Source organism: Narcine bancroftii, chromosome 8, assembly GCF_036971445.1.
Source record: "Narcine bancroftii isolate sNarBan1 chromosome 8, sNarBan1.hap1, whole genome shotgun sequence".
Classification (NCBI taxonomy): Eukaryota; Metazoa; Chordata; class Chondrichthyes; order Torpediniformes; family Narcinidae; genus Narcine; species Narcine bancroftii.
Window position 1 is genome coordinate 99,984,611 of NC_091476.1, and position 14,244 is coordinate 99,998,854.

At 39.5% G+C, this 14,244-nt stretch overlaps 1 protein-coding gene across 1 annotated transcript in view; it reads left to right on the top strand.

Moving 5' to 3' along the window:
- Positions 1 to 11,294: 11,294 nt before the first annotated feature.
- Positions 11,295 to 14,244, top strand: part of scn3b (sodium channel, voltage-gated, type III, beta) — a 30,826-nt gene continuing 27,876 nt past the window's right edge. The window contains exon 1 of the mRNA XM_069894561.1: positions 11,295 to 11,976. Coding sequence (XP_069750662.1) covers positions 11,922 to 11,976 — 55 coding nt within the window. The 5' untranslated portion in view covers positions 11,295 to 11,921. The remainder of the gene's footprint in view (positions 11,977 to 14,244) is intronic.

A 14,244-nucleotide genomic window follows, 5' to 3' on the forward strand; every position in this document is an offset into this window, starting at 1 on the left:
CCTGTTGAAGGGCTCAAGTCTAAATTGGTTGTGTATTTTTATCTTTGCTATATGATGTACACTGTTTGACCTGATGAGTTTCTCCAGCATTGTGTTTTTACTATTAGCTAGAAGGAAGGAAGTTGGATATGTTTTGTATTACACGCACCTAGCAGAAAGTTAACTTTTAAGTCGTTATTTAGGACCAAGGTTAATTATAAAACTGAGACCTCAATCAGCTCATGTCGATGTTACCCTTTTTTTAAAAACAAAGGTCATTTTCATTTTCATTGTTCTTTGGGTAGCTTGACTGGTCTGCACCCAGAGCCCCTTTGAAATTGTGGATGCATTAATGAACATTTTCTACACTCTGTTCCTTTAGATTGGAAGGTAGCTAAGATGTCTCTACATTTTAAGAAAGGACGAAGAGAGAAAACAAAGAAATTATAAATCAGTTAGCCTGACATCAGTCATGGGGAAAGTGCTGAAGTCAATTATTAAAGATGTCATTGCTATGCATTTGGAGAGGAATGACAGGATTAGTCCAAGTCAGCATGGATTTATGAAAGGGAAATCACGCTGACAAATCTGCTAGAATTTGAATATGTAACAAATAGAGTAGACAATGGTAAACCTGTTTATGTGGTCTGTTTGGACTTTCAAAAGAGTTTTGATAAGATCCTGCAGGAAAGGTTAACGTGCAAAATGAAAACAAAAACATGATAATGGGAGGTAATGTATAGATATGGATAGAAAACTGGTTGCCTGGCAAGAAGTAAATTTTGATCCTTTTCAGATTGGCAAGAGCAGTCACTAACGGGATATCACAAGGTTTAGTGCTGATTTTCAATGTATATTGATGATTGTGACAAAGGAATTGAATGTAATGTCTCAAAATTTACAGATGACACTAATCAGGGTGGCAGTGTGAGAAGTGAGGAAGATTCCAAGAAGCTGCAAAGACTTGCAAATGCATGGCAGATGCAGTATAATCTGGGCAAATGTGAGGGTATCCACTTTAATGGCAATATGGCAGATTATGTGAAAGGTGACAAAATTGGAAAGGGGAGCTGCAACAAGATGGTATCACATTCCTTCAATCATCAATGGTTGGGATGCAGATACAGCAAGTGGTGAAGAAAGAAAATGTTGGCCTTCATTGTGAAGTTTTGAAATATAGAAGCAGGAAGATCTTTGTGCAGTACAGTGGAGGGCTTGGGTGATGGCACCTCTTGAATATTGTGTACAATTTTTATCTCCTAATCCAAGGTAGAATATTCTTGCCATTGAAGGAGTGCAGTAGTTCACCAAACTGATTCCTGTAATGGCAGGACTGACGCATGAAGAAAGACAGGATAGACCAACCGTATCCATTGCAACCACAGATAAGGTAACACCTGTCCTCTCACCTCCTCTATTCCCAACATCCAGGGACCCAAACAGTCTTTGCAAATGAAGTAGCATTTCACTTGCACTATTTCTGTATTCAAGCTATTACCCTCCGCAATTTCCATCACCTACTACATGGTCCTACCTCGTCTTCCCCACTCCTCCCCTCTCTACTTTCTGCAGGAATCAGTCCCTCTATGACTCCCTTGTCCACTCATCCCTTACTATCAATCGCCCCATTAGAACCTACCCATGAACACAAGAAATACAACATGCACCCACACCTCCTCCCTCACCACCATTCTGGTCCCAAACAGTCCTTCTGAGGGAAGCAACACTTCACTGAATCTCCAGGCATCATCTACTGCATCCAGTGCTCCAGTTGTGGCCTCCTCTGCATTGGAGAGACTGGACACAGATTATTTTGATGAGCACCTTCACTCTGCCCTCTCCCAGTGGCCAACTATTTTACATCAGTCCCACACTGACCTGCTTATCCATGGTTTCATGTACTACCAAATCAAAGCTACCCGTGAATTGGAGAAAAAACACCAAATATTTCATCTGGGCATTCTCAACCAGACAGCATTAACATCTCCAGTTTCCATTAAACCCCTCTCCCAAGTCCTTCTTTATCCTCTCCCTCTGCCTATTTACCTCTAGATACCCACCCCAGTCCCTTTCCATTCACAGCTACCTACTCTTCTACCACTTCTCAGCTTTTTTTTTTCTCTTCTACCCTCCCACTCATTTCCATCCATGACTATTTGCCTATGGTCACTCCTCTCTTCTTCCCCCCACCCCCCACCATGTTTTCATTCAAGTTCCTCCCTACTTTTTGCTTATATCTTGCAGAAGGGGTCATTGGTGGTCCTTTACCTCCTATAAATGCTGCGTGACCTGCTGAGTTTCTCCACACTTTAGTGCATTCCAACCTACTGTACTGCATTTGGTATTGAAAATACAGTGCACTAGATCGGAGAAACCAAACACAGACTGGACGATAGCATTGCAGAGGGGTGACTTGAGCTGCTCATTGCCAGTCACTTTATTTGTGGCCTCCGTACTTCCACAACAATGTCAAACTCAAGCTTATCATTTGTCTGGGCACATTGCAGTCTCCTGAATTCAATATTGAATCCTATTGCTTCAGGTAATCTGATTTATCTGTCTGCATCAGTCATCTGACTGAGACATCAGCTCATCTTTGTTCCCACCCTCAGGGAGTGGCTGTCATCCCAACATTATCTACTAGATGTGTCTTTCGGCTCTGCATCTTACACTCCTACATTCTGCTGTCTGTGTTCTTTTGTCTATGTTTACACTCTTTAACTGCTCCCATTCACTCATTGGCGAGAGAGCCTGGTTTACAGTTGATATTCCTAGTCCTCCCAGTTTTACCCACTCAGATACATCCCTTTCCCCCAGTTTCTCTGCAGCTTAACAATCTTCATCTGTCTCCTTTCCAGCTTAGATGAAGGATCTTCAAGGTGCAAGGTTACCTCCGTCTCACTTTCCACAGCTGCTGTCTGACCTGCTTTATTTCACGCAGTCAGACATCAGTTGCATTTCCTGATCTTGCAACCACAATATCGACGTGACTGCTTTGAGCAAAGGATGTTTGATGATATCACAGCTATTAAAGTGAAGGATTGAAGTCTGTGCTTATTATTTGTGATGGTCTTCACTGACATTTACACTGAAGGCAATAGTACACTGCCTCTCAGTTTGAGCCAAGATGTTGTTCAAGTAATGCTATAAGGTGACATTATCTTAGGCAATGTAAATGTTGTAATTAATGACAAGCACCCTCACCACTTTACCTAATGTTGGAAGAGAAGCTAATGTCCAACATCTTATGGACTGGTGGAGGATTCGTCCCTGAGGAGCAGTTACAATGATATCCCCAGTAGACAAACACACCACATTGATTTCAGCTGCTGAAAGATTTTGATTTTCGTCATGAGCATTTTTGTTCAGCTTCCTGAATGCCTCGATGTCAAAACTAACTACCCTCTCCTCTTAGCAGTATCCAATTCTTGTGCCGATCAATGCAGTGTCCACAATCAATGCAGTGATGTAGCCGAGAGTGGAAACATGGTGCTTAAACCCGAGCTGCTGAGCCAGTTATTGGTGAGGAGATGCTGTTCAACTGCAAAGGAGGCACTTTAGATCAATTCGATTCCGAGAAGGCGTGGATATGGCTGAATTTGATATGTCCTGGGGAGTTTTCCTGGTTCAGTTATACCTGGACAATACTTCATTTTATTTGACAAATGCAGGCTGTCTCAAGAAATTTGCATGATATAAAATGTAAGTGTGATAAATTTTGATGACAGCTTATTAATCGGCAGAATTCTAAATTAAAATAAACCTTCTGGTTGACCATGGTTCCAAAATGTCCTATCTGGGTGTAGCCTAACAATATATTGGCAGCACCACTGACTGCACTTGCGGTGAACTGTAAGCTACAGCCATGCCTCTTCCCCTCGTGACTATCATGTGCGACTAGTGTCTCGATGCAATTTGCCTTTCACGGTACAGCAGTCACATACAATAGTAAATGCACTTATTAAAGAGGACATCTACAGACTTCAGGATCATTTGGAATCAGTCTCATTTTTTTCAGTACTTTTATTCCTACAATCCCCTTGCTAGTTCAGACATATATCTCTAAACCCAGATCATAAAATCAGGTAAAAGAATTACAAAAGAAGGAACTTGAAAAAGATTATAAAACATAAATCTCTCATGCTAACAGCTCTGTGCAATTCACATATTTTAAAATGTCTTTGTCTTACAATGGCTTAGCATTGACATGTAATTATATAGGCCAGAGACTCCATTAAATGGGCATATGAGAAATTTCATTAAAATGGGTGTGTCCTAGATTAGATTTTATTGCTCACATGTAAATTAGTGTCATTTACATCTATCATCTATGCTTTCTAACCTAGGTTAAGTTGATGTCAACATTAGAAACGAAAGTGACAACTGTAAAGAACTGGGGTTTTTTTAAGTATGGAGATTGGATATCTTGCACTTCAGTTGCATTGAGTCTAAACAATAAGTTAGTGTCAGGAAGAAATAATTCAGTTCCAGTTCTATCAAGATCTATAATATAAATGATGTTCAGGCTGAATATCTGTGTACTGCACAATGTTTTTCAGATCCTCCGATTATAACAATTCAATCATTAGATGGATTCAGTAATTTATTTTGAGGTGCAGTGTGTAACACAAAAGTCTACAGACGCTGTGATAAGTAGTAAAAGCACAGAAATGCTGGAGGAACTCAGCGGTCTCACATTTCAGGCCCAAGATGTCAGCATATCTTTCCCTCCTCTGGATGCTGTGAGACCTGCTGAGTTCTTCCAGCATTTCTGTCCCTTTAATTCATTTTGAGGTACAAAATTAATAAGTACCCAAATTCATTATAAATGAAAATGTTCGCCCATCTTCAAACATGTGAATCTTGATATTTTCACATAACATGAAAAAAAATGAACATCTTCAGCCATGTATTTTTTTAAACACAAATAACGTAATGATACATGATTATGTGTAAATAATAAAATTGCAAGTTAAAGGAGTTAACTGCAAGATTCGATGGAAAGAACAGAAGTTTTGAGGAACGATGGGAAAAGTATTCGGTTTTACAGACAGATTCTCATAAAACAGAAATCATTATTTTTAAAGAGCTGCTGAAATTAGCAACTTTTGGAATGTCCTCAGACATATTGATTTGTTGTTGAGAATTTGGATCTGTATCAGGAAACACTAGGCAAACTGATCATAGCATTTGTTCAATTTGCTTGGTCACTTTTCAGAAAAGGTTATGACAAATCTCCACATTGATATCCAATCCAATATTATCAAACCTTTGCATTGTTAATGCGGTCAAACATGGTACCTCATACAGTACAGTCAGAGCATTCACATTATAAATTGGAGAAAAATACATTGTTTAATAAGGTCACCCAAGTCTGAATTGAATCTCATGACTGTTTTGAATCCCAGCTCCAATTAGTGCCCCCTGTAACATAATAAAAGGTCATCAACTATACCCTATGCAAAATACATTTCATTTGTAAAATAGATTTCTAAGCATAATCTATTATTACCAGCAAAGTTACAGTTTAATAATGGTTGTACATCTTTTAATTTTGTTTAAGCTTCATGTAGATTTATCATGGCTTTATCAATAACAAAGGGGCTCAAAATAGCTATGTTCATTTGTTTTTTTAAATGTCAGCTTCCGTCACTTCGGCAGGCAGTGGTTTGTTTATCTGGGGCTTTTCCATGATGTATGGACCACTTCCCAGTGCTGGCATTTTCGTTACATGTGATCTTTTCACAGTTGGTGTCCTAATTTCAGAAATATTTTCATTTCAAATATATTTTTACCAAGTGTTATAAACAAGATTTAAACTTCTCACTTTTTTTTTGAAGTATTATTTTCTAAAGGACATGGGCATTGCTGCCATTAAAGGATGGAGTCACTCACATGTAAATCAAGTCAAGTTTATTGTCATCTGATTGTACAAGTGTTCTCCGGTCCTTGATGTAAAACATCCAGACATAATACACATACAGAAAAATAATACATATGCAGAACAAGTATTTTATCTATATATAAAAATTGTTTTGTACAAATGAGAGTCTCGGGTGGTTCGTGTGAGCAGTTCCTTTGGTCGTTCAGCATTTCTCAATGCCCATGGGAAGAAGCTGTTCCTCAGCCTGGTGGTGCTGGCTCTGATCCTCCTGCACCTCTTCCCCAATGGGAGCCACTGAAAGATGCTGAATGCAGGATGGAAGATGTCCTCAATGATTTTGCACGCCCTCTTCAGTTAACATTCGAGTAGATCACATCGAATAGGGTGGGGGGGGGGGGGGCTTATGATCATGTGGAATGATCTCCAATCCATTTCTCTGCAGCAACCATACCACACTGTGATGCAGCCAGCCAGGACTAAGGATGGCAGATTTTCTCCTTTGAAACGTCAATAAAATGCTATTTTGAAACAATTCCCCACCAAAGTCCACCTTTTCCCCCATAAAATAGGCATATGGAACGAGCTGCCAGAGGTTGTGGCAGGGTCGGGGGCAATTTCAATGTTTAAAAATCTTTTAGATACATGGATAGGAGTTTTTGAAGGACATGGGCCAAATGCAAGCAACTAGGACTAGCTTAGGTGGACAATTTAGAACTTGATCAGTAAGGACCAAATGTTCTCACAGCTAAGTCTCTGTGCAGCAGGGCTCATAATTTTAACTGATGACCCCAGTTTTTAAACATCCAGGTTATTAGCAGCTGCCATAATAAGATTTGAACTTGGGTCTCTAAATCAATCTCTAAACCAACGCAGGCCTCTGGATTACTAAATCTTATAATATGGAGTGATTGGATTTTCAGAAGGCTTTTGATAAAGTCCAACACGAGAGATTGCTGAACAAGATTAGAGAATATATTAGAATATCTATGAATTTTGATTAATAAAGCAGAGTAGAAATAAATTCATCTTCCTCAGGTTTGCTGGCAATGGACTTGTGGAAATCAAGTGATCCATGGTTGGCCCCCTACTATTCAAAATCCATATTAACAATTTAGATGAGGGGGCACGATGGAATGTTCCTGAGTTTTCTGATAATAGGTGGGAGTATGAGAAGTAATGAGAATGGCAAAAAAACCCAAAATCATGAAATAGCTCCAGATAAACAAACCACTGTGAGATGACGGAGGATCACATAATGATTGTTTACACCATCTGTTTGCTCTAGGTTATTGAAGTGATGGGAGCCAACATTAAAAAATTGAATATACCCGGTAGCTGTTTTGAAAAGTACTTCCCAAAGCATTTGTTATGAATGAATGGGAATGACATGGCAGTTGGGGTACAATGTGCAAAAATATGAAGATATTCACAAAAAGAAAAAAAAGCAAATGGTGGATTGTTTTCAAATATTGATGAATTGGAATGTTAATATTCAAAAAGAGGGGTGGGGCTAAATAAAAGCATTATGTAATTTTAAAAATATTCAAAAGAGACCTCATCAACCACAGAGAAGTCACTGAAAACTAACATTCAATGAAGCAGCAGTTGGGAAAGCAAATAGTATGCTGGTATATGTTAGTATTATTAAGGGAACAGAGTACCAGGGTAAGGATATCTTACCACAGTTATATAGGAAAAATATAAATTTCTGGAGGAACTCAGCTGGTCTTGCAGCATCCATAAGAGGTAAAGATATATAACCAATGTTTCAGGCTTAAGCTCTTGTTCAAGGTCAACACTACAATCACAGTATCTGAAGACTTTCATGTTTCACACAAAAAGATAGGACATTAGAAAGATAATTCCTGGAGTAATGTACACTGCTTTGGTTTATCTACTATTATAGAGGGAGTGCCACAGACATTGACCAAACTGGGGTGGAAGGTTTGTCACATGAAAACAGATTAGGTAGGCTAGGTCTCTCTTCATTTGAGTTTGGGAAAATGAAAGTTGACCTCCATGAAACATAATTCAATTCTTAGAGAGTTGGCAGGAATAGTGCCCCAAGATGAGGATTCTAGAATGAACAATTAGTCTCAACACTTAAGCTATTTAGGACTAAAATAAAGAGAAACATCTTCATTCAGACAATGGTTGATTTTTTTTTTAAATCTCTCTACCCTGGAAGGCTGTGGAGTCATTATGTGACATAACAAAAAAACTGCCGTTCTGAAAGTACAATCTTGGACTTTTTTTTAAATATATAAAAATAAAATGTGCCACATGGAAATATGCCAGATATGTAGACATTTTGTTTATTGTATATAATAAAAATCACAAAAAATATCTTAGTTTTATACTGAGAATAATATACCATTTACTTGGAGTGTACTACCTCCTTTATTATACTGTATATTTTGTTCAAATCTACAAATATGTCTATTGTCAAGCATGCAATTAAATTAATAGAGCCTACATAAAACCCACTAATGGTGTTATCAGGAAGCATTAATTTTATGAAATTAAAAAACAACCATCAGCTATTTGACTGATTTTTGTTCTCTTGTGGGATGTGAACATCACTGGTGAGGTCAGCGTTTAATGTGCATTCTATTCTGTTCAGATGGTAGTAGTTAACTCATCTGCAAATGTTGTAATGCTTGTGGTGAAATTACATGGTGCTGTTAGCTTCCATCGCAGGATTTATCCCCCATGCTCATGAAGGAACAGTGATATATTTTTATCTAACTGAAATGAGATTTGGAGGGGAACGTCTAGCAGGTGATATTGTAGATGATATACATGCATCCATAATGTACCATTGGTGGAAGGAGTGAAGGTTTCGACTGATGAATGGCATACCATCAAGTGGGTTCTGTAATTCTAAAGAGTGAAATCCTTGTATATTGATGGAGGTACATTCATCTAGGTAGCAGTGTTCCATCACACTATAGACTTGCATCGAGGAAGGATTTGCCGAAAACAGATGTCGAGTCATTTGCTTACACCAATTGAAATCCCCTTGTTTTCATTGAATCGATGGGGCCAATCCAGTCAAGGTTTTACTGATTCTGGACATTCTTCCCAAACTGTTTAGGTACACAAGAAAGTTAGATCTTGTTTATTTATTTCATTGAACTCTTGAAATAGCATTTTACAGGAAAACTGCAGATTCCAAACCATCCTGATAGAATAAATTGTGATCTAACTTCTGGTAAGTGATATTAAAGGCAAAATACATTAACTGGTTAATATAGATCGAGAAACTATTTAGTTCAAGTTTAGTGGATCATCACAGCTGGACTCATTGAGTTGTACGGGAAATCACAAAAGGTATCTTTTCTTTTATTAATAAATCATTCTTTGTGTCCTCTTAGTGAGCAGTCCAAGATTGTTCTGTACTTTCAGTGGACAGAGGTACACTGTGTATTTCAACAGCAAAATTCCAAATGGCTTTTGTTTAATTTGCTATCAGGATCATTTCCAACTTGCTCAATGAAACCTTTTTGTTCTCCGACTGTCCAGTCAATTTGGATTTGAACTTTAGAAACCCAGAATATCCCATTGCTTAACAGCTGTTGTGACTTCTTATCTGCCTGAAACTGGCCCTTCCAAACAATTCCCTGACAGAATAGCTTCTGGAATAAAGCACAGAAGGACAGTCAACTCTCTGCATCATGACTCAAGTGAGTAAGTGTCTTTCTTCACAAGTGGACAACAAGTTTATTCTAAAGGACTACAGGGCCAGCCATTTAGAATCAAGAAGAGGATAGATTTCTTAGTGGATGGCAAATCTTTGGAATTCTCATGCCTACAACTGTGGATTCTCAAAGCTGATTTTTGAATTAAAAATACAAGTGCACTGTAAAGAGCATTCCGGTCAGTTGCATAAATGTCACAAGACAAAACTCCAGAGGGTTGTTAACTCAGCCTGCAACATTACAGGCACCAGACTTCACTCCATCAATGATATCCACAAGAGGCAGTGTCTTTAAAAAAAAGCCTCTATCCTCAAAAGACCCCCACCACCCAGGTCATGCCCTCTTCACTCTACCATCGGGAAAAAGGTACAGGAGCCGAAAGACAAGCACTCAGCAGCACAAGGACAGCTTCTTCTTGCTGCCATCCTGAATAATCAATGAACCAAAGACATACGCTATTTTCATGCACTATTTTTAAAATGTTATTGTTGTAAGGTGGTGTACATGAATGTTTGCTCTATGACGCTGCCACAAAACACTGAATTTCATGACTTGTTCATGACAACAAATTCTGATTGTGGCAAGCAAATGGACTTGGGTCACAGCTCTGATTTAGTAGAATGACAAAAGGGCTTGAGGTATCACATGGTCAAGTTAGTTCTGTTCCTCACTCCTACAAGATTTTTGAGGATAGCTGTTAAGTGTGGCCTTATACTTAATCTAGTAGTAGATTAAAAAAATAAAATTACTATAATATTAAGTACAAATATAATTTAAACAAATTTCACTACAGTAAAACCAATGTCTATAGTCCATCTCCCAAGGGTGCATCCCATTTGAATACGGAGGTATTTTCTGTTAAACATTCAATGGCATTTCCTCTTTCTGAGTCCTGTTTTGTCAACGAGATTACCCTGCCACAATTGCAGCATGTAAAACCATCAGCGTCAATCGACATGATACACCGGATTTTAGAAAACTTTGCATAAGGAGTTCCTGGGATCAATGCTTTAAATACCCGGAGACAGAATGGAGTCCACATAACGTCAACAGCATACTCAATGTTGCATTCAGGCAAGAAGTGAAAGTAAAGTTAGTGGCTGATGTCACTACGGTAACTTTTTTTAAATTCAATTAAGTCTATTTGACAGACATTTGATTGATAGGGTCGCAAGTAGACTGTGTCACAATACTTTGATAACCCATTCTCAATCTTTTAAGAAAGCAGGTGTCTAAAGTTTCAACCAAAATGGTTACAAGTATCTGCACTTAGTGAATCTTATAAAAGAATGATTGTCAGCGAACAATAACAATCGTGCGCTCGCTCCTCACTTGTTTTACTGGGCTCAGGGTAAAGCCATTCCCATTTTACATGCAAGTTGGCATCTTTCCCAAGGGCAGAGGTTTCCCCGAACAAAGATTGGACACCATATTTAGCTTTGTTGGTCTTAACTATCTCGGATAGTAAAGTAGGGTGAAGCATTATCAGAGCGTTGATAAATACATCAGGGCGAACGAGAAGGGCGTATTCAAACAGGCTGATTCCTATGTCTTCACAAGATTGGGGGGTGGGGGAGAGGGGAAGAGAGGATCAAGTTCAGATTTAGACATTTCAGTTCATGGTGAAACTACCCCCCCCCCCCCCCCCCCCTGTCCTCTTGGCCTTTCGCAGGTAAAACCCGGCGAGACAAACGTGGCTGACAGAAGCAGCACAGATGGCAGGAACAACGAGGATAACAGGTTACAACGCAAGCTGCCAACGCATGCGTGTGTGTGCGGTTACTCTTTCTGGAAAGAGGGTGGAGTAAGGGTGGGAATATTAATAGAGGAACCGAGACAGACAAGAGAAGCTCAAACCCAAATGGATCTCCACCAGGAGCCCAAACGAACAATATCGTGAATTGGTTTTAAAGTGGATATTAATAGGAGATTCTTCAGTCATTTGACGTTTATTTTGTTTGCACCTGACCCCAACCTCAGGACCCAACAAAGACTGAACATCTCATGTTATTCGCCCTGGGTTTGGAGGTCAACACCGGCTCTATTTCCAGGTTGTGGCAGCATTTACAAATAAGCGAACTGAAAGCATCATTCGTTTCAAAGAATGCGCTCTATCAGGCGCTGTCCGTCGTGCTGAAATTCGCAAAAGGCAGAACGAGCCACACAAAGGAATCAACCCTCGGCGGAGGGGAACCTGTTGGTTCAAGGATCACGCCGAAGATGTATTCGACCCCGCCGCTTCGTTGAAACAGCACTGGTCAATCTGTGCAGCGACAGACAGGGTGGGTTCCCACGAAACAGCTGCGAGTGGATCCGTGCAACAGCTCTCAAGCCGGTTGTTCCCGCTTTCCACTACTATGAGTGCGTGGAACACGTTTCTTTATTCGGTCCCGTTGCTATTGATTCTGTTAGGTAAGCTGAGAGATATTTCAACTTACTGGGTCAATAAGCTGAATGTCTGAGCCACCAACATCAATGGTTTATTATATTAGAGTAAAAGATCATTTGTTAGAAAGAGAACGTCTTATTTTTGTCCTGTCTTCAACAAGTTCCAGAATTGATCATGGTGACTTCAGCATCGGCTTTATAGTAGTATCGCCATTGTTTGATGAGTGAACCGGTTGACTTGATCAAAAACAGGAGGCGCCGCCAACCCAGACGCGTTTCCCCCATGTACATGGACTGGGTGTGTTTGGAAAGAACCAGCTCCGAGCTCCTATGGCCTTGCTTTCTGCTTTGTCTTCAGTTTTCCGCCTTACTTTTTTTTAATATAGTTGTTCAATGAAGTTTCATCTCCAGGGCGGGGGGTCGAGTTCAGCCCAATGCTCTCCTCCAAAAGATCAGAACCAAATTATTCGCTGAAACCAAATTTTTCTCATTTAGAAAAGGGACAAAGCAGCAGTGATGGGTCCAGCCAGAAACATGGAACATCCAATCCTTCTTTCTTTCGGTGAAACCAAATTTTTCTCATTTAGAAAGGGGACAAAGCAGCAGTGATGGGTCCAGCCAGAAACATGGAACATCCAATCCTTTTTTTTCGGTGAAACCAAATTTTTCTCATTTAGAAAAGGGACAAAGCAGCAGTGATGGGTCCAGCCAGAAACATGGAACATCCAATCCTTCTTTCTTTCGGTGAAACCAAATTTTTATCATTTAGAAAAGGGACAAAGCAGCAGCGATGGGTCCAGCCAGAAACATGGAACATCCAATCCTTTTTTTCGGTGAAACCAAATTTTTCTCATTTAGAAAGGGGACAAAGCAGCAGTGATGGGTCCAGCCAGAAACATGGAACATCCAATCCTTTTTTTTCGGTGAAACCAAATTTTTCTCATTTAGAAAAGGGACAAAGCAGCAGTGATGGGTCCAGCCAGAAACATGGAACATCCAATCCTTCTTTAGTAATTAACAAACCCCGTGTCCACTTGTAAGTGTTGAGTGTGTAAACAGACAACAAATCCTATGTTCACTGCCCTGGGAGGCAGCAAGAGGTACGCCTTTATGAATAAGAAAGGTGTCATTAACCCGCCAATCTAAAATTGTTCATTGGGAAATTCCAGTGCATACCCAAATACAGAGCTGGTGTTGGAGACACTGTCTCCTTTTATTTTAGCAGCTAGCCAATTGTAGGACGGCCCGTTTAACATTACGGTAGTGTGGAGCCCCACTAACATGAACCCACGTTTATTCTATTGATTTGGGCATCTCTCTCTTCCCCCACCCAACCCCGCCCTCCCGAAGCATTCAAAAGAAACTACATTGCCCACAATGATTGGCGTCAACAATTTGACATATGTGTGTGTGGAATGGGGGGGGGGGGTGTACAGGGCTAAAATTATGTTGAAACCCGGCAATTTTTTTTTAAACTAATGATATCATCAAGTGTCCTGCGTACTTCATAGTTATTGGTTCAACAACCTGACTGCCTTTTGAAGAATAACAGTTATAATTAATATTTGGGGGGTGGTATGGGCGCTATGTGCAGGTCTCTGGGACTAGGTCTAATAGAAGTTTGGCACATACTAGATGGTGTTCTCTGGTTCATAAATGCATGAATTTAACTTTTATTTTGGCATCAAATAAATATTCTGTGATCATAACATATTTGCCATAAAGGGTCATCTAATTTGATTTTTTTTTAAACACCTTGGGTTTAATACTTCTGTAAGATAATTTAGTTCAGCAGTTTTCAAACTTTTTCTATGCCATAAGTGCTCTGCGATTAGTAAGGGATTGCTCAAGGGAGTATGTGAGTGGGAAGGGAAGGTTGAGAATCACTAGACCCAATTGTTATTGAGCTATTTTGTCATTGGCCCATTTCCTTTGGAGTTATGAAACTGTGCACATAACGAGTCAATGAGGTGCAATTAAAACAGTAGTTTTCAAACTTTCTTTCCACTCACATACCACGTTAAGCAATCCCTCACTAAACAAAGAGCACCCATGGCATAGGGATTACTTAAGGTGGTATGTGAGTGGAAAGAAAAAAGTTTGAACACCACTGTTAAGGAGGATTAAAAATAATTGTCCGATCAGCCACTTGTTGACTGACCATCTTTGCCAACCCAAGAAATTGGTCAACGTTTACAATCAAACATTTTTTTTTCTAATCCAAAGCCAATGAACTATAATCGTTTATAGAAGCAAATACCTACAATCAACATTCAGTGAAATAAGACTTTC